Below are 22,123 nucleotides of genomic sequence, written 5' to 3' on the forward strand. Positions count from 1 at the left end.
TAGTAGCAAAAGTATAATTCAGAATAAACAGTATGTCAAAGCCATTAAATTATTTTTTTAATAAAGGATAATACTAGTATTACATTAACCAAACATGAGGGGAGCTTTAGCGATGTCTGTGGTGCTGAATGATTTGAGGTTCCCGCAGTCAATACAGCATCACTGCATTGTGAGCCAAGCAGGGTCGTGAGGATACGCCCGGGTGTCCCGGTGACTCTGTATTGTATGTATTGTATCAAATATTTGTATAGCGCATATCTGTCAACCTACGGGTATCCTGGCGCTTGAACATCAAAAGAATAGTGTGACTAACTGGTCTACCAGTACAACGTGTAAATGTAAATGTAAATTGATACTTGTATAGAGCACTACTCACCCGCAAGGGTCTCAAGGCGCTTGTACGAATACCGCTGTGGAACCCATCCTGGCTTTCCCTGTGAGGCGTCCACTCCTGGGCGCCCCCAAGGTGGAGGCCAGGCATCCTTAGCGTTGTGGGGGCCGTTGTGGAGATTAAGCAAGCTATTGCCCAGAGTTGCAGAGTGGGACTCCATGATTGGACTAGGCACCGAGGCGAGAATTATCAGGTCCGTGGAATTTTGAACCCAAGACCCGCCGAGGCGGACTAGATATCGCCCCTTGGGAACAGCCATGTTTTCAACAGCTTTCTGTAAGCGATTAATGTGTGGGACTGTCTAATAAGCTGGGGTTGCTCATTCCAAAGTTGCGATGCTACCACTCCAAAGGCTCTGCCCCCCGTTCTAACTCTCTTAAAGCTGATGGTCTTTACCAAATTTGTATTGGAAAGCAAAGCTGCCTTTCCGGGTTATACCAAGAAAATCTTTCCTGTAAAGGAATGGGGCCCATGCCATGCCACGCTTTGTATATGATGCATAGAGACTTAAAGCGGATCCTCTCCTTAATACATTTCTCAGGGCTGCAGTTGTTGAGGTCCTCCGTTGCCTATTTAGGGCCAATTTGGCTGCCATAGACTGGATTTGCTGTAGTCTCCGTATGATATACTGTGGAGCTCCCAGGTACAGCGCATTACAGTAATCCGGCCTACTAAGAATTAGGCTCTGTACACGATGGGACGCATGTCCTTAGGCAGGAGCGGGAGGATCTGACGTAGCATTCGTAACAACGCAAAGCATACGTTAGTCGTTTTGTTGACCTGAGTTTCCATCTGGAGATTACCCTCCAATTGTACCCCCAAGTTACGCACCGTTTTGGTCGGAACTAAGGGGTCATCCACTGGGGTGAGCTTGAAGTCTGGCATTAATGGTTGGTGAACTCTGGAAGAGTGACAGAACAGGACCTCAGTTTTCCCCCGTTAAATTGTAGAGAGTTCTGCCTGAGCCATCCTGCTGTCTGGCGCATGCACTCTTGAAACTTGTCCATCGATATCGTCCCTTTCCCCTTCAGGGAGAACAGCAGTTGGGTGTCAACCGCATAATTGGCAAGGTCGACATCGAAGGATTTGATCAAGGAGAGGAGAGGGCGTAGATAGATATTAAAAAGGATGGGACTGATCGCTGATCCCTGTGGAACCCCGTGCGCCACTAGCGACTGGCTCGCCTCATATGGGGGCAGTGACACTATCTGTTGCCTTCCAGTTAGGTAGGAACGCAGCCATTTCAGGGCACATCCTTTTACTCCCGCCATTTTTAATCTCTCCAACAGTACTGTATGGTTCACCGTGTCGAATGCGGCCGACATATCTAGTAAAACTAAGACGGAGGATTCTCCCTTGTCTGCTCGCATCCGCAGATTGTCCATAACGGTGACCAAGGCAGCCTGTTTCTGATGCCACACCTGTGTCTGTGGGGCATCCCTCCCTCCGGTGATGTCATCAGGTACAAGTCAGAGATGCTGCGGCTCAAGTAGGCGATGGGTCGCCACAGTGGGTACCACTCACGTCTCACGTCTGCGAAGGTACAGGGGCTCACAAAGATGATTAGCTACCTCAAGAGGTGCCTCTTGAACCATCCCAGGCTGGACTCCGCCTGCTGGGTGTTGACGGGCCACCTCATGGGAAGCTCCAGGAGGGTCACACACGCCTCGCACCAGCAGGACCTTGTCCAGCAGGCCGCGGAGATGCTCAACCTCTGGTCAGGCTGGGCCACCAACCATCATCTCAGCTCCTGGTTGGACGCAGCTGCGCTTGCTTGTATGCAGTCCTGGGGACAGGTGACATCTCCAAATGTTCAACCAATTCAAAGGTGTGGGGTTGGGTCATCAGCCAATCTCTTCTGGAGGTGTGCGTCCTTCGCGAAGCCACCAAACCTGACAGTGCCCTTGGAATTACAATTTATCCCAAAGGGAGTTGCAGGGCACAAGTCCTAAAAAAATAAGTGGGGGGACGCTGACGTCATGAAAGGTGGCTTGCACCATCAGACTCATTGCCTCCCATCAGAGAAGCCAGCGCGTGAGCAGCGTTCTGAATGGGCTCCGATCTCGCCCCAGAGAGGCCAAAGAGTGAATGTGTGGCTCCATTTGCTCCAGTTATCGAGCTTCCGGTAAAATAAGTGGGGGGACGCCGTCCACCCGCGTGGTACCCCGACTCAATCCCTGGCGAGTTGGCAGCTAAGTAAGGAGAGTGGGGCACCTGTAAATAGGCGGAGAGCACCTTCTACCTACCCCTAATCTTATGGAACACCCTATAAACGGAGGTGCCTCACACGCACATGCCTTATGCACTATGGGGTATCCGCCCCACATGTACTTACACACACACACACACGCACATGCCTTATACACTATGGGGTATCCGCCCCACATGTACTTACACACACACGCACATGCCTTATACACTTAGGGGTATCCACCCCACATGTACTTACACACACTTACATGCACACGGCACAGGCCTCTTCCACCACAAAACATACCGGTTCTGCGGGAACAGTGAAAACAAGGAGCAGGCTGTCCTGCGGAGACTGCCAGGAACCTTCACCCCGCATAAATGAGCTCCAAGTGTGCCCCCTGCTTCTCTTCGTAGTCAGGCCTGGGGTCCACGGTGGTACCTATGGTCTCTGTTGTGTCCCGGGCAGCAGAAGAGCTACCTAGGAACACATCTTCCACGGTTCCCCCTGCCGCCCTCTTTTACTTCTCGTGTTTGGATAGCATATGGTATGTATATAAGGCAGGACCATTGAAATTATGCAATTATGCGGCCATGTCATTTTCCTCATTATTATAGGTTTGCCGCACTTGCCGCATAATCCGTCTTTTTGCTGCATAGCCTGCAGATTTTAAAATTCAAAGACACCAAGAGTTACTAAAAACGTGGAGACGTGTTCCCGTGCTGTGGAAGGCCCTTGGCAAAGGCTGACTGGTCATCTTTCAGATGCTTATTGCTGTATTTCGTTGTTAATACAATAGCTCTAAGGATGTAAACATTTCGCACAAATAGTCTTATCGTGTGCAAAATAATGACGTAGTACTACCAAAAAATGTGCCTCTTCTTGCTGGGTAAATTAATCAACCTTGCCACATGATTTGGTCTTCAATGCCGCATAATTGAGTGGTCTCTTGTTAGTGTCTGGTTAAATGAGGCTGGCTGTCGAAGCGGGAACTAGATGAAGCCCGGTCGCCCAGCCGCCGCTCTCCCGGGGCCCCTTGGACTGTGCTTCGGCGGGTCGCCACTACCCCCCCGCCCCCTCCCCCCCTCCCCAATAATTTACGGGCGCCAAACTCCAAGCCAAGGATGGAGCGAGAACGAAGTGCCGCGGATTTATGGTCCGACGGTTTCTAGTGCAGGGCTTTTTTTTTAATGATTCTACTAAATTTATCGGCTGAGAATTATTTTACCTGTCAGAAGGGAGCCAGGGGTCGATGGCGGGTGCCCACAGCCCCGTTTCCATCCACACCTGCTGTCAGGAGAAGGGCAAAGGGGCAGCCTCGCCTGGATGAGTGAACTGAGGGGACGATGCGCCCGTCACGGGGCAACAAATGGGCCTGGCCAAGCGGAGGACGGCGCTGGCCCGGCCTCGAGCTGGGCTGAGCAATATTCTACCGGTGGCTACTGACAGCGCCTCTACTGGGCCAGACTGCTGCCACCGACGTCAACCCGGTGAAACAGCCCTCCCCCTGGCTGGGCCAGGCGTGACCTGCTGCTCCAGTCTAGGGGTGCATTTGAATTATGGGGCTTGTAGTCTTGTGCATTACATATTAAAACAGCACTACACGTCCCAGAATTCAAAGGTAGAAGCCTGGACTGGAGCAGCAGATCAGGCATGGACTTTGGAATCTCGGCATTCACACAGTGGACAAGCCTGACGCCCTTCTGCAGAGATGCCCGCACAGGTGCATGCTGGGTATGGGGCGGGGCCCAAGAAAGGAGACTGGCCCCAACTGACGGGCTTGTACAGAGGTCTCAAGTTTCATAACCCCATGCATGGACTCTATCCAATAAGTGGGCACCTTTGCATTCTGGTACTTGGAGTCCCACTCATCCCAGGCCTGAACGAGAAGCACAACGCACAGAAAACCCTGGACTGGATTTGTGCAAAAACAGTCATAATACCTTGTGTTTTTTTGTATGTATTACCTCACACCATACCCATCGCCATTTATAAAAGAGTTAAATAAAAGGTGTCACTATTACCTTTGTAACCGTACTGACGTCATCAACCCCACAAGGATGGAAGGATGAGCTGGAGTTGTCGAGAGTCAAGCTCGACCGAAGTTGGCAATAAGAGTTGACACACTGATCTTGTATTGTATTGTATTGTGGTATATTTGTATAGCGCAATCCTGTCACCCTAAGGGCATCCTGGCGCTTTGAACAATGATCCAGCAAATTCAGTGACTTAACCTGTCCTGGGGAAGAGGTAGGTTTTTAACGCCTTCCTGAAGGCTAAGAGGTCCTCAGGGCTCCTTAGGGATATCGGCAGGGAGTTCCAGAGTTTGGCCGCCGCTACTCTGAACGAACGGCCGCCCATCCTCACTCTCTGAAAACGTGGGACTACAAGTAGTCTGGATGAAGAGGAGCGTAGAGCTCGAGATGGGAGATACCAGGCGAACATTTTTCGCAAAGGGACCGGACCCAGGCCATGAATAGCCCTGAACACGATGCAAGCAGCTTTGTAGCGAACACGTAGATGAACCGGCAGCCAATGGAGTTCCTGTAGCGCTGCCGTGGATGAGCTATGGTAGGGGCGGGAAAGGGCGAGTTTAGCAGCCATGTTTTGCACTCTTTGAAGCTTGCCCAGTAGTGTAATCGGGGCCTCCAGAAGTAGTGCGTTACAATAGTCGAGTCGACTTAGGATGGTACTCCGCACTACTTCGGGTCTGGCTTGCTCAGGGAGGAAAGGCAGAACTTTGCGCAGCATGCGGATCAGCATCATGCACGTTGAAGTTGTCTTATTTACGTGCAGGTCTAGCTGCAAGTTGGGCCTCTATCTTATCGAAAAATAGTAAAAGCGGAGTGAAAGTGGTGGGTAGCAGAGGGGAGAATAAAAAAGCAGACTATTGATGAATGGTGGGAATAGTACTAAGAGTTTGAGGATGGAGACGACAAAGCCCAAGTCGGATTAGGGTTTGATGGACTGGGTGATGGAGTTGCATGTTCTCCATACTCTTTATGTCCTTCCTACTTGAAGTGGTCGGTGCCCCTGTTGACTCAGTTGATGAAAAGCTTACTCCTACCACCTGCTGGAGGCTGCTGGAATAAGGGTGACCCACTGCCCGCCCTGTTTCAGGGTCTGTCTGTTGAGTTAGTCTTTGAAAAACAAAAAGTTTGATGGATGGTGGACAGAACAGAGAGAAGACGTCCACCAAACTGTTGGCGCCTTCAAAGGCTCTGTGGTGATGGCGGTTCCTCTTACAATCAGTGGTCGAAGTGGGCGGGAATGGAAGGGCATGACCTGCCCATACTTTTTTAATTTAAGGAAAGCAGTTTCCCTACTTTCTGTGAAAAGATAACCATCCCGGGACAGTTAATTCCAAGAGCTCAAATACTTTAGCTGCAGTGTAAGGCAGGGAGTCTCCTGTGCTGTGTGCGAGGGAGGGGCAGACAGCTAAACAAGTCTTCTTGCCAGGGTGCCTGCTTACCTGGAAGAAATGTAAATGTGCGCAACGGGTCGATCAGCAAATGTAAAGGGTGCGGGGAAGTCAATATTGGCTTCAATTAATGGAATCACTTGACACTTCCTGATGACAAAGATTTATTATTTTTGAGTGGTATTGGAAAGGAGTTACCAGCTGAGCGGCGAAGTTTGTGCTTTTTAGAGGGGAGTAACACAGGCCCCTGCATCGCAGGGGCCTGGGTTAACTCCTAGTTATTCTCTACTGGCTTCAACCAACATTCAATTCCGTGGCCGTCTGTTACTGACACAGACCTCTGCAGTGCATTAATTAATAGCGGTTTCATAAAGTACAATAGTGCATTTCCCAATGATTAACTTAACTTATTTCACATTTGAGCTGTGTGTTATTTTATATGTACATATATGAAGATGAAAGACCGAAAAAGTTACTGCATATTTAGGTTTTTTTAGCCACGCGTTTGACCCAGTCCCACGTTAACTCGCCCCGCCCCCAGTGTGCACAGCATCACAGATCCCGTATGCTTTTTTAAAAACACTTCGACAGCTGCTTACAATATACAGAGATCAATGTTGGGCCTGCGGGGATCTCAAAATATACCGGCCCCCAGTAAATAATTTGAGCAGTCGGTTGCAGGTAGGGCCCACCAGCACTCGTTTTTGTGGACCAACACTTATTTTTCATCAACAGACTTTGATCCTAAGTGAGTGAGAGCGACGTTTAGAAAAGTGGGAAGAAGAAGGAAGAGAGCTCTGGCAGTCCAATGTGTCAGGGTGACGAACATAATGTCCCTCACCAGCAAAAAAACACTTGCACTCCCTTGGCTGCTGAAAAAAAAGAATGAAGTAGTTCCCTGAATGCAAGCAGTGGAAGGATACAAGCCATCCAATTTATGGGCGATAAAGGCATTTCTTCAGAGGAGCGGCAAACACAAACGAGTAAGGAAAATCGTTAGAGATTGACAAGGAAGCCAACCAATGGTATGCAATGGACTGCCCCAACGAGCCTGTAGGCTTTGGTATCGCCCACGATAGGTCTTCGACAACAGCTAGCTTAAATTTGTTTGTAGGCAAGATCTAGAAATGGAAGCTGATCCTATAGGCAGTCATGAAAGTTTCACAGAAAGTGAGAACTGCTTAAAAGAAAAATGAAACTTCCGGGCACGAGAGAATTGAAACAATTACATTGTAAGCGAAAGTCCAGCTCCAGCAGCAGACAAAATGGGAACTATGAATCAATTATAGCAGGTTTTCAAGCAGAACTTTCTCCGTCGTGGAGTCTGCACTTGACCTGCATTGCGCGGGTGAGGTTAGAACTCAATTTACCAGGCCGCGTGCACCGCTTCTTGGATGCCGCACTAGTGACCAGCACATGCGCAGGTATATAGGAACACAAAGCGTATCATGGAACACTGGTTAAATTACCACCCCTAAAAAGAAAAAAGAAGAAAGAGCTAATGCAAAACATACATATTCTTAAGCAGTTAACTTGCTGAAGCCCTACAGCCTGGGAGGGAGTGAAGCTACATCTCCACGCAGCATTAAGTCATGTTTTTGGACATGATATATGCTCCTAATAACCATGTGCGCTCGCTTCGTGGCAGCTCGTGAATTTTCATTATAGTTATCAATATTACTAATTCTACAAAATTATGTTTCGCGCGGTTTGCTTCTAATGACTAAAAATCTATATGATCTGCTGTTTGCCGATGAGCTATAAGATGAGAACGGGAGTTTGTGTACCAGTATGAATAGACTATTAAGGAGAAGCTTTATTATTGAAATACAACATGTTCTTCTTGATTTCCCCTTCTTCATATATTCTAATATGTGGTTTCTGGTCCTTTTTTCTTGCATGGTTTTCTTTCTTTCGCTTATCGTGAATTCCAACAGTTCCCATTGTTCCTTGGTTATCCAGATTGGACTGCGCCAGTTGTTCTATCTACTGATATCTGATAACCTCTTACGGTTACTTCAATAAATGCCCACAGGTAAGTAGTCTGCTGCTGCCTCTGAGATGCTGGAAGCACATGACACTAACCTTACAAGCCTGCCACTGGATAACAAGTGCGAACAAACATCATTCAAGCCTATCTGCATCATGCAAGGCTCCTACACAGCATTGGCCGTCCCTTCCATCAAGAACAAATGTTGCCTCTATGACTGAAACAGCTTCAAAGAAAAAATGCATGCTTTAAATTGATATCCTAAAAAATGCAAATCCTACTTGGGAGGTTTCTCTTTCTCAATACAATTTGCGAAATTATAGCACTGTTGAAAATTGGTTACGGATGGCGGTGCAAACACAGAAAGTGACTGCTCACCTGGCCTTCAACAGGGCCTGATACCTCTGCCTTGATCATAAGGTAACCAAGTATACACACTGGGAAAAAAGCATCTTCAGGCCTCCAATGAGAGCTTAATCCGGCATCCATCCACCTCCATGGATGACTGCTGATACAGATTCCTGTACAGTAGCCAATTGTAGGAGCGGACACTCAACTCAAACACCGTCACTGGAATAAACATTCCAGGATGGGCTTGAATAGCAGGCATCCATTGAAAACCTCTACTCCTTTGAGACCTGTGCAGGTCACAACCAGCATTCTTACATCATGGATCAGCACACCCGCTTTACTTTACTACTTGATCCCGATGTGAGCTAATGTGATCTTCTGCCTTGCAACAGCCTTGTGAATCCAGGACTGGGCTTCCCTTCCTTCAACGTTTAGTACATCACTTCTTCACACGAATCAGAATCCTGTCCTCAATATACACCTAAGGCCTGTACTGGAATCTAGAACTTCTGTTCTAGAAGCCAGAACCTACACCACGCACCCATGAACAACAATTAGTCAGATCCAGAATGGGCCCACGGGCGGCCATCGTTCAGAAATGGAAAACTCAATCGCTCTACTGCCTTAGGACCAGAATTCTCTTCTCTTGTCACTACTTACATCACCCAACTAAGACTGTTCTTGGCAGCTGCACCCCAAATCAGTCTAATGTCTGTGACCCCCATATCAGTCTTGGGCCTAGATTCTGATTTACATCTACAGCAAAGATTTCATCAAAACAAACGACTGGTTCTTCTGCTACACTCCTAACCATCAATTGCATGTGCGCTGAATCCTGATATAGGATGCAGACTTTATCTGTGACTACAGGACATTGTCTGTCTTTTCCCCTCACAATTGAAATCCACCAAACACTGTCTGCAGGCACAGACCAACTCCACAACACAACACAATACAAGGAATCAACAGCATGTGCTAATTGCCCTGCAAATGCCTAAACTAGCTCCATAAGGCCGCCCTAGTGCGACAAAAACACAAAAGAGGGTCCTAGGGAAAAGTTATTTAACGACCCAAAAGTCTCCGATCACAAACTAATACTGAAACAACCAAAGAGGGGACGTTCGGTCAACAAAGCTCAAGACAGAGAAGATTGTATAGAAATGTCAAAAACCAAAGAGCAATTCACGTTCAGCCACACTGAGTTGAAATGAATCCCATCAGCCCACCTCACTGGCAGAGCATCGTCATCTGGGAGTGGACATGGTTATACAGATAAGTGCAGCTCACACCTCTCAAGGTGGAACCATGCTGCACTCAATCCACAACCAGTGATCGGTCCAGCCAAGGTAAAATCTCAAACAGTGGTGCTAATAATTTGCAGTGAAAAGTTAAAAATGACTACTGGACACACAATTAAACTTAATGGAAGCTATCCTAGTGTCAAGATTAAAAACACGCTAATAGTTTGAAATAATAACTATCTGTAGCAATAGGACAAGGGTCAACATGTTTCAGCTTAATAGGTGGTACTAACCTAAGCTTTCGTCAGGACCAGGAGAAATTAACGCTACTGCAATAATTGTTACAAATTTTTGTGAAAACACGATTAAAAAGGGAATTTCCACACTACACTCTACCAGAACCAGTTTAGCACAGATACATCTTAGAATTCTGTTTTCACCAGAGGTGTATTGTTCTTCCGGGGGTCAATGCGCATGCTCATTAGGCAATAATCATATATCCGCAGGTACTTAAAACATCAGGCCTTTTTTCAAGTCTTCTTTTTAAGTACTGAGAAGAGTTGACATCCCTTTCACAAAGGAGTCTCACTATTCTACATCGGCAGGACTTTGTTTTTCGCTGTTTAGTAGCACTCAGTCAGGGAGTGTAGTGTGAAAATTCCCTTTTTTTCCTTTTTTTCGTGTTTCAACCCTTGTCCTAATACTACAGATAGTTATTTTTTCAAACTATTAGCGTGTTTTTAATCTTAACACTAGGATAGCTTCTATTAAATTTAATTGTGTGTCCAGTAGTCATTTTTAACTTTTCACTTTTTCTTTGCACTGCAAATTATTAGCACCACTGTTTGAGATAGTACCTTGGCTGGACCGATCACTGGTTGTGGATTGAGTGCAGCATGGTTCCACCTTGAGAGGTGTGAGCTGCACTTATCTGTATAACCATGTCCACTCCGAGATGACGATGCTCTGCCAGTGAGGTGGGCTGTTGGGATTCATTTCAACTCAGTGTGGCTAAACGTGAATTGCTCCTTGGTTTTTGACATTTCTAGACAATCTTCTCTGTCTCAAGACTTTGTTGACCGATAGTCCCCTCTTTGGTTGTTTCCGCCCTAGTGCGATCCCAACTGTGGGTTTTGATATCATTCGATCAGTTTACAGCCACACTGTGCCCGTAATATCTATCACGACACAGCTTTCCATCCGTGATCTAAGGACACCATGGAACCCTTGTGGATTAATCGTCAGTGGTGTTGATTTGTCTTTGGAGCTCACCACCACTCAACAGTATTAAACAGCGGGAATCATCAACCAGCTCTCATACGTCTGACCAACGCTAAAGTTTTATTGTCCAATGTCGTTTGAGTGAAACTGCACTGGTGGTTTTGGATTGCGGCAACTCAAGTTACCAACCCAACTAGGGCCAAACCTACATCAACCAATCCTACAGTACTCAACAAGACTGGACTGGTGGTCTTCAGAGCAAACTTCCACAGCATGATGTCTACTCAACGTTGAGCTCTACCGCCTGAGGGGTCACTCACACCGATGAAAGCAAACGCAGCAATCAACCAATGAAGATCTGAGCAGTTAACATCATGCTTTTTTTTCTTGAAGATAAACTTTACAAAGCGTGACCTTAGGGGCTGAAACCCATCAGGACTACAAAGGAGATATTAACAAGTGCCAGGCAAAAGCTAGTATGAATGCACTACTCTTCCCTCAAACTCCCCCTAAAATGTGCACACTTAAGCATTGCGTCGATGTGCTTGATTCGGAGCAGTGCTCCAAGCAACACACTTCCCCATACTCTTCTCTCATCGAACACACACCCAACACACGTCTCATTCAACGTGCCACAAAACAGACAAGCCTGAGAGCCCAAGGCCAGTAGCGTGCTAGTTAGACGTCAAGCAACATTCCCAGTGCAACCAAATGAAGACATTTGGTGCAAAGCAAGACAGCCACAGCCAAAGTACTACATTTTAGGATAAACAGGCGCTAAAAAGTAATGTGTCACAAGTTTAAAACTTCTGCAGAGGTTTACAACACAAGCTGACCATGGGCATACACATAAGTAGAGTACATTATGAGGCTTCACAACATCAAACATTTAATTGAAATACCAGATTATTCCTCTGTTACTCTAAATAGGTATTGAATCACTTCTTGAGAACCCTGTTTCTTGCAAAGTAGTTGGGAGTTGAACGCTGTATTTGAATAGAGTAATATAAAAATGATATATCTAAGGAAGTATATGCAAAACCTTGCAAACATTTAACAAAAAACATCATATAAAGTGTGTACTGGAAAGGAGCACGTCCACCCACAAGGCCTTCTTGTCTATTGTTAGCCAACTCCACAACACTAATATGTGACCACAAGGGAGACCCATTGCTGACGTGGATGCATCACTCCAGGGAGCCACTAACACCAACATGGAGAAGGGAGGGTATTATGGTGCATCAAATATAAAAAATACAGACTCAAAAACACCGAGGTCAGGAACTTCTAGAATGTGCTTTAAAATTAAAAGGCACAAAACATCGAGTTAAAAAAAAAGTTAAAAAATTCTTAAATGCTCGGAAAACAACGGTTTTCAGATTATACTTACCCTTTTATGCAAAATAGAGGGAAGCATTTTTAGTTCCCAGGTGATGTAGTCTGCCAACCTGCCAGTATACTTTAAAAATGGGGATTCCCCCGAATACTTCCAAACTTTAACACAATAGCATCCACCCTCGGCATATCCTATTTTATGACCCCTCTTTATTTTATGGAGTCACTATTTTTGAGCTATGTATTTTGGACAACTGACTTTTATATATATATATTGAGCTAGTCTGGTGCATATCCAGATTAAACGTAATATTTCCCTCTCTCTAACACGGTCAGACTCCTGTACCCGCTGTTTTATATCAGACTGACTTTATGTTCAGAAAAAGCCTGATCTAAACAAACAACTTTAGAACTCACTGCAAGAGCCTATTAAAGGAGAGTTCTTGTGTCTGAACTTCTCCATGTGAGGCAGGGAAACAGCACTTCAATCTTTGCTTTGCGAAAACCCATCAAAATTGATCTGCAAAGTGCAAATTCTGGGCATTCCCTCAGCACTGGATTCTGCAGTGAGGTCTCAGCTATGGAGTCCTTATTTCATCCATCGGTCTTCGTAGTCTCTTTTCCAGCGATCCTCTGGCAGCGGTGGCGGGAGGGATCAATGTTCAGAGGGATCCAACCTCATCCCAGGGTTAGAGTTCCCATCCAACCTGCTCCGAAGAATGGACCGGCAGCACTATTGGCCACCATCCTCTGGCAGCGGAGGAGGGAGGGATCAATTTTCAGTATGGTCCAAATGTATCCCTGGGTTAGAGTTTTCACCCAGCCTGCCCCGAAGAATGGCCGGCGAGCACTATTGACCATCACTTGAACAGACTCTGATAAACGAGTGGAAGTTGCTGTTTATTTAGGGATTGCCTCATGGTTCTTCCCCCAAGTAAACTCCGCCCATGAGCCATAAGGCTGCAAAAACCTGAGGCCCTTCCTTGAACTGTACGATAGGTGGTAAGTGGTGGTGCGGACAAGGAAGTCCTGTTCCTTATATAAACAAATTTCGACCGCTTCGGGCCATGCCCACAGCCAGGAAGTAAGAGCGATATCATCTGCTTGGATGATGATGGTCTTCTGGAGGTCAGCGGACCCACGAAATGAAGGCAAGAGGAGCATTTTGGGGCATGGGGTATTGCTTCTGCAGCCGCTTGTCTGGCAGGAATGGTGGACTACAGCCCATGGTCTTAGTCCATCTCAGTGTGTGCTCCTCGAGATGACAAGGTTGGTAAAGAAGCCAAGGGTCGTTAACCTCGCGTTATGCACTCCTGCCCCACCCGCATAGGTCGCCTTCTTGTGATGCTTAAGTCCATATTTGGGATGGAGTTTACCTAAAACAGTGGAGATTTAGGTAGTAGTTTGTGAGATGCCTCAAGAATATACTCCAGGAGAGCAGCAATCAGGCTCGTAATACAATGGCACCAGCGCCGTCACATGCAGGACGGTTTCCTGCTTTCCCCTATGCATGACAAACAGCGCAATGAATGCGACACTTGATTGGTTGACTACCATCTTGTTCACTTAGGAAGGGAAGTGGGCCATTCAGACTTGCGAGGGATCATATTAACACCTTCAATGTTTAACAACTCTTCAAGAAGTTTAGCAACATCACACAGAGCCCAGCACATCAGTTCTCAGAGCTGTTGCAGGGTGTGAAGGATTAAGACTATTACTGGAAAGTGTTGTACACTGTAGCTGAATACCAGAGGAGGATACTGAGGAGGTTGAAGTCAAGTAACCTTTCTTTAATTTATCGCCACCAGCCATTTAACTGGGAAGAGGTGAGGTTATGCAGCCTTGACATGTAAGGAATAAAGTATCCCCATATGTGGACGTCACCTATGACCTCAATAGCCATAGTAAGGCATCCACTCTACTGTCTCCATGTGGACAATTTATTTTATTTTTATAGGGAGTGGAAATAAACATGCTATACCAGTGGTTCTTAACCTGTGGTCTGGGACCCCTAGGGGTTAGCGAGGCCTACTTAGTGGGTCCACAATTGCTTAAAAAACTAAAAAAAATTTACAGATTAATTAATAATATATAAATAAAGAAGCAATAAGTAAAATTAAAAACTCTCTGTAAGTGTGAAGGAATTTGATATTGGAGCCTAAAAATGTACATGGCATCCTCAGATTGATTTGTGGGAGCAGTGCAAGCCCCTCAAACAGAATATAGTACGGGTGAGGAGTAGCCTCAAATGACTTCTAAACAGATCCCCCTCGCCATTAAAATTTTGATAGTTTTTAAATTTGTTTGATGAAGGCTTGTTTCTACATGTTTGTCTTTTGTTTTGAGGTTCAAGTCATCAAAATTGCTTAAGTCGGAGTCCTCGGCTTATGTTTCGATTGGCAGGGGGTGCAGGGATTCCAATAATGATTCAGTAGGGCTCTCTGGATTCTGCTAATGATTAAGTGGGGGGTCCACAGAAGTACAAATGTTAAGAACCACTGTGCTACACTATAGAATCCTGACTCTCAAATATAATTTCAATATTATATGTACACATGGAGAGAGACGAAGAAAATACGTTGTGTAATATGGTCCAATATTGCCATCGGACTATATAACCATCAAGGTGTTCCAGTGATACTTATAAATATCACCTAAAGCCCAAGATGACAATATGTGGCAATATTACACACGCTACACGTAATGCATTTTTTATATTACATGATTTATTAATTGGTTTTAGTACTTGTTAGAAAGATTTAGAGAAATTGAATGCCATCCATTTAGTATTCATTGTTTGCTTGAGACTGGAGAAAGGTCTGTCAATGTTTTGAGAAAGGTGTGTTTTTGTAGGGGGTAATGTGCTAATGTTTCTAATTAGTTTTATGCAGCAATATGTACTATTACAATTCAAATTTGAATACAAAGGGAATTCTCTTGTCTAAAATGTGTATTTTTGTAGAAAATGACACTATAGAGTAGGTATAACCACAAATATATGTATATATGTAGTTAAACTTACACACACACACATTTATATATACATACATATATGTAACTAAACCTACCCTATGGTGTAATTTAAATACAAAGGGAATTCTTTAATCTAAAATGTGTATTTTTGTAGAAAACTACACTATAGTGTAGGTTTAACTACTTATACATACACATATACGTGTGTATATATATATATATATATATATATATATACATATATATATTATATATATGTATACATATATATATATATATATATGTACTTAAACCTACTTTATAGTGTAATTTTCTACAATAATACACATTTTAAACTAGAGACTTCCCTTTGTATTTAAATTTGACTTGTAATAGTACACATTATATATAGCACAATGTGGCACAGTGTAGCTTCTTGCTGACAGGATACTTTGAGTTTAATGTTCAAGTCAAGTCAATCAGCTTTATTTCGATAGTAAAAAGATCATAAAAGCATACATAAAACAACAAGTAAAACCATGATAGTTAAAATCCAGTGGCTAATAAAATGATACACTTTCCAATAAATTAAGTAAGAAGGTCCAATACATGACCACAATTAAACAATGAGTTTTAGCCTTTTACATCTGATTGACCAAGCCCAGCCATGGAATTTGGCCATACCATAAACATACAGGGGCCGGGTGTCCGACCTCAAGATTCGCAAAGCGACTATATGGTGTCTGGTACCCAGCTCCATGCATAAGGTCTTTAGCCACAGAGACCTTGGAGATTTGTAGGCCGGGCATTCAAATAAAAAGTGGGCGACAGACTCCACTCTAGAAGTACAAAATATGCAGAATGGAGAAATTTGTGCTGGAATATTCCAACGGGCAGACAATTCTCTCAGTGGGAGCAAACCCACCCTGAACTTGAAGTACAGCGCTCGATTAAAGGATTTAGAAATCAAATCCATATAGGGTTCGTAAAGGGCGACATCCTTAATCCTAAGGAACTCGGTGGATGTCCTACTGAGCTTAGGGTTTGAGTTTACTTTGTTGGCTATCCGCTGCCAATACATGGTTTTAAGAACATGTTTAGGGGAGCACTCCTGGATGCCCAAGCATCTCCAAGACCCAGATTGTCACACAGTGTTTTAACATTGGTAAGCCACCCGATTTTTGAGCAGCCGGGCATTGACAATATTTCCATTAGCCCCTCCGCATAGCTGGCAAGTTCAAGAGTTTTCCATAAACGTGCCCACAATAAAAGCGGGCGCAGTTGGGCCTAGTCTCTGGTCGAGCGGCAACCCATATCCAACAGTAAGGGAAGCGGGGAGATGCTATGAGGAAGTGACATCAAATCCTTTAGGAATTTATTTTCAGATTTTAGGAGATGGTCAATAGTATCTAATCCCCAGAGTTCAGCCCCGTAAAGCGATGCACTAACTCCCCTTGCTCTATAAATATCTAAAACTGGGGCAATAGGCCTAAATGAGGATGAGCGTTGCTCTTTGATCAATGCCCCCACGACCCTTCTGTGACCCAGCAGCATTTTCTGAAGGTGAGGGCCCACTGCATAGAATCAGATAAACTAATACCCAAATAGTCAAATTCCTTGACCCTTTCCAGGGGCACAAGGTTTAAAGAAGGAGGAGACCAAGCTTCCTGGGGGGAATTCAGTACTAAATACTTGGTTTTGTCACTATTGATTTTGAGGTCCCTGCTATTAAAAAAAGATTGAAAATTGTCCAAGAGGATCTGTAGGCCCATCGGGGACTTTGAGTTGAGAAGGGTGTCGTCGACGAATAGGAGCGTGGGTATTTTCTTCTCCGCAAAAGAGGGAGTGTCAGATGGTTGATTAGGAAGATGCTCCACCACCCGGTTCACATATAGTGAGAACAGGGTGGGGGCAAGGACGCACCCCTGGCGGACGCCCCTATCCACTGGAATTTTGGCTGTCTTCTGACCCTGGGTGCCCCACCTCACCTGCGCATAGTTCCCATTGTGCATCTTCACCAACAAGGACATAATGTATGCAGGAATCTCCAGATCGAGAAGTACCCCCCACAAGCGGTCCCGAGGCACCACGTCAAAGGCAGTCCTTAGGTCGATAAAAGCGAGATAAAGACTGCCTGCTCGATGGTCCCCGTGCCAGACCTAAAACCTGCTTGAAATTCTGAAAGAATTGTATTCTCGACCTCCCACTGGAGCACTCTCTGTGTGGAGTCTATAAGATTTATAGGGCGATAATTCACTGGGTCGTCCCGAAAGCCCTTTTAAAAATCAGGACGACCTCGGCCCCCTTCAAAGAGTCTGGAATCGCCGCCCCATACATGATGGCATTGAGTAAAGTTGATATAAGCTTACCCCAATCTTGAGCATACAAACGGAGTAGATCCCCCGGTAGCCCATCAGGGCCTGCTGCTTTGTTTGGCACTAGGGATTTGATCACGTCTTCCACCTCCTTCGATGTAAAAAGTAACGCCTCGCTTGCCTCAAAGAGGCCCAAGGCAGGAGATGTAATCGACCCCATCCTCTCAACAGGATGGGTGGAATAAAGAAGGAAAAAGTGATCAAACCATGCTTGCCCCGTACTATTGCATGTAAAAAGGGTACAATCGGGCCTATTCCTGGTCCTTACCAAGTTCCAGAAACCTCCAGCATCCTTCCTTTAGATCACACCAAAACTGATCATCCCAATCCCTCCTAGCTTCCCTAATGGTAAGCCTGTCATTTTTCCTAGCGGCACAAATCAGCGCAAGTTCTTTTAGCTTGACAGCCTTCACCAAGGCTGTTTTTGACAACTGGCACTTTTTGGAAAACCACCACGGAGTGTAATGTTTATTTTCAAACACTGGGTAGAAATCATTTGTATAAAAGGGTGAACTCGTTAGGTGTGCTGAATAATAGTCTGTGAGCAGCACTGTCATTGTGAAAGGGTTTTTCTTACAAGGATTCATAACTGTGAATTATGTTAAAGAATTCACAGTTAACATATTGTTTCTCTAAAATATAACTTTTGAAACAACTGAAACATTCAATAAGGTGGCTCACCCTTGGTATGAGTAGGGTTCTGACAGATATATATATATATATATATATACACATATGCAAAAAACACCCTTCTGAATCTAGAAGAAGGGGCCCACTCCAAAGAATATATGACAAGTTTCTTTAGGATATCCAATCTATGTATTTTGGCAACAGTCAAACCAGACACGCCTTGGTGAAGCTGCCTTGATCACACGATCAATGATTGGCTCCACAAGAGGTGCCCAAGCATAAGTTTTAAGGGACTGTTTCTAACTCCTTTCTGTGGAATGTTTCTATAGGTAAACAAAAGACATGGCAGCAGAAGGTCCCAGTTCCCCCTGAGGTTCCTTGACAGCAGTCCCATCATGCTCTTAAGGGTCTTGTTAAACATTTCTGCCAACTTATTGGATTGCAGGAGGAATGACAGTAAAGAAGTGATAGGCTTCACCAACTTGTTCCCACCTCTGTGCCATAAAAGAGGAGGTAAAGTTGTTCCCGGGTCATGAACCACTGTCTTGGACAGCCAACCAGCCCTCAAATAGATCCCTAGGAGTGCCCTTCCTACTACTTTGGCAATCATGCTCCTCAGAGATACAGCCTCTTGAGACCAGGTGGCAGGGTCCACCATAACCTAGATATACTTCCTGCTTGATGTTTGGAGGTGGGGCGGCAAGGGGACAAATGCCAATGCCCGCTTATTTGAATGGAACACCAATGAGTGGTAGTGGCACTTACCACTCAATTGGCACAAATGACAGGTTCTACATACCTCCATGCGTCTCCAAGCAACCCTGGACAGTAGATCAAAGTCCAAACTATCCTGTTTTTTTAATGCCCAAATATCCTGCTAAGGACACTTCGTGAGACAGTGACAACAGGAATTTCCTGTGCGCTAAGAGAATCATGACCCTCTTACTGACTACTGGGTTAGGATTCCAGGGCTCACTATATGGGGGTCCATTTTCCCAGCCAACCCAGTCAACATGATGCCTTCAAACCACTCCCTTCCTGACCTGTTTGGGTTTACTTCCAAAGCCCCACAATTGTAGGAAACTCTTATTATTCCTAGCAGAATTCCTCCCAGGTAGGTTCTCCAAAAGCTAACAAATCCTGCGGCTCTGGCAGAAGCCCAAACTGCAACACCTTGTCCACGTCAGATATCTCATCTTCCTATCCTCGCCTCCAGCTTCCCCCTGGGCATCCAGACTTCGTCCGTGCCATGGAACTTGGACCAAGCACTGCCTCCTGTGGTCAGAGTCTGCAGGTACTCTTTTGTTACTTTTGGACATCCACTCTTACAGAGACCATGTCCAAAAGTAACTCTCCATTACTACACCCATGTTTCCACCACCACCCAAGCCGTCCACTGTTTTCCTGTTTCTCAAACGTTGACACTTAGCCGGCGTCCAACTTAAGAATCATTTCACTGACCACTTACAATCCATTCCAGATTCTACTTCAAAGGCATTCAGAGTAGCCTGACCATTTCTTACTTTCCACAAATTCTCAATACATAAATAATCCCAGAAGGTAAAGAAAACGTGGGGCTAAATGGGCTATACTGCAGCCAATGAAGCCTCTCTCTGGCCTCCATCATGTGATCATATTTTGTGAAACCATCTGGCCCTCTAACCACAGCATTAGATACTTTTGCAGTCTGAACATCAGAACGCGAGATTACAACGCAGCCTCCCAAATGACACATTTGTTTTTGTTGCATGTTTTATACTGCACAAACACAGCCCATGTGCACCGGAGCGCTTTACATGGGCACTACATTACATTGCACTAAGTCAGATTACACCAATAATGCTTGGATTGACCATATGGTTCTTTTCACCCGAACCCCGTCCTCCACCAGATGTCCGTTCTGTTTACCCCACCCCCCCTGTCAGTTCTTTCTACCCACCCACCTTCCTCATGTTGCTTGCCCCTCTGGATGCACCGGTGCTCTTCTAAGACATAGTGCACAGCAGCATGGCTACTGTGCAACATGACTTAAAGGGGAAAAAATAGTGCTATCGCGCGATCAATTGTGGCCGCGCAATAGCGTTTTTAACATTTTCTTTTTTTTTACTGTGAGCCATGTTGCACAGCAGCTTGCAGAAAACATTGACAAAGCCAATAGATCTTGCATATGTGAAATCTATTCTCTTTGCCAATGCTTATTGATGTAAGAATGCATGATAGTACACATTTCTACAGCTAACCACAGATTGCCCTTGTATTGGCGCCTAACACATTCACAGACAACAAAGCCACAAGAAAAATGATTAGAACAGCTATTTGTGTGGAATATGTCTCATCTTTTACTGCACCCTAGATAACTATGCAAGTGTATACAATTGATGTAGCACAGTTTGAAAGCTTTCTTTGGTGGGTGCTGCACAATGGATGCATATTAGTTTTTGCGATCATATCTTTCTTTTATAAATAAATTGTTTTCTATTTTCCTTTTCAAGAAGCTATCTCTTTGCGAGTTTCTCCTTAGATACCTCATTCTATAGGAAACTTTCCCAATACCTTAAAATATGTTTGAATGAATTTGCTGTGCAACTCATTGCACAGAATACTTAAGGAGATAGACAGTTAACATCACAGGTAGACTATGCAATGAGCGGTACTAATCTAAGACTACCGCCTCACATATCACATGCAGCTCACGACAAAAACATTTGGAACCTTGTTTTTGCTTCTGACTCTGACGATGATTGCAACCATACGTGTTGATCTGTTTGTCCCTGCACCTTAATCATTTTGTTTGTTCAACAATGTATGCCGTGTAAAGCGCTCTGATACCCTCACGGGTCATGTTCGCGCTCTATAAAACACAAAAATAAAAAATAAATCAAAATAACACAAACAGATGCCAGCTCAACAACAGTACAACATCTCTTAAAACTATTAAAAAAAACTGTCAACATGTTTTAAAGCAGCTTCTCAGGTCTACAGGCAGTCGCTGCCTGTGCTCTCAAGCAGGTAAGCGAGCATCGTTCGCGCTGAGCCTTGTGAGCCATCATCAATTCACTGACCTCAAGCCGTTGAAGAGCTGCTTCGATTTATCCAGCAAGTAGCAGAAATCAGTCACGGTCTTCCGCTCACCCTGAGGGACATCGTCCTCCACACCCCCGCTTGACATAATTTCGTCCGGGACAAGATCACTCAGATCGCTCCTAAAAAGATTTAAGATCAATTTATTCAAAAGACGGAAGAAGACATTTTGTGGACAGGAGACTTGATCCAACATTCAAACATTAACAGCTTTTGCAATTTTTTGTATCATGGACAAATCTCAAATTGAAAACCAAACCCTAGGAAGATTCATTAAGATTCTGGATCAAGACTCACCCGAAAAAAGGAAACCGGTACCATGTGGACTAAGCAATTATTATGTATGAAAGTAATGTATTATGCGACACAAAGAATCGTACATCTCATTAGGGATTTCATAATGTTTTTTGACACTTCATAAGAGTAATGAAATAGCTGTGGCGATTTTTAAGTCCGACCTAGAGACAGCTTTAGCTGTCTCACCAGACTCATCATTAAAACAAGCATTTGCAATGCAATAGGTCTCGCATTATTAAAGTTTGAGCTACTGGCATTGTAAATGACAATGCCTTTTATTCCTTTGCATCGGTGCGTGAACAAGCACTTTGTACTTATAGTCCATGCTTATGAAGAAGCAAGGCTGGCAGTCTCTTTTACTGCCAGCCTTGCTCATTGTAAGCAAGGACTATACGTTCAAAGTGCGTGTTTATGCACCGATTGCAGGTTTGAAAAACAAATGAATAAAAGGCATTGTCATTTACAATGCCAATAGCTCGATTTCATGTGAAGCCCAATCACTTTTTAAAGTAAACAAACGCTGACAAAATGTGGAAGGGAGTGGCTGCAGTTGTGGTCTTGTCCTAACTTTTCCTAACTAAACTGGGTGGTCCTGTAGACGGTTCTTATTTTCCACTTTCTCTAGCTTACTGACCGCGTCAAATGCA

The 22,123-nt window shown here is 44.7% G+C and overlaps 1 protein-coding gene across 2 annotated transcripts in view; it reads right to left on the reverse strand.

Moving 5' to 3' along the window:
- Window positions 1-22,123, reverse strand: part of SCAI (suppressor of cancer cell invasion) — a 602,691-nt gene that overhangs the window by 300,549 nt on the left and 280,019 nt on the right. For both annotated transcript variants that reach the window (XM_086924673.1, XM_086924674.1), the window contains one exon: window positions 21,161-21,301. In XM_086924673.1, coding sequence (XP_086780799.1) covers window positions 21,161-21,267 — 107 coding nt within the window. In that variant the 5' untranslated portion in view covers window positions 21,268-21,301. The remainder of the gene's footprint in view (window positions 1-21,160; window positions 21,302-22,123) is intronic.

Source organism: Lissotriton vulgaris, chromosome 5 (assembly GCF_964263255.1).
Source record: "Lissotriton vulgaris chromosome 5, aLisVul1.2, whole genome shotgun sequence".
NCBI lineage: Eukaryota > Metazoa > Chordata > Amphibia > Caudata > Salamandridae > Lissotriton > Lissotriton vulgaris.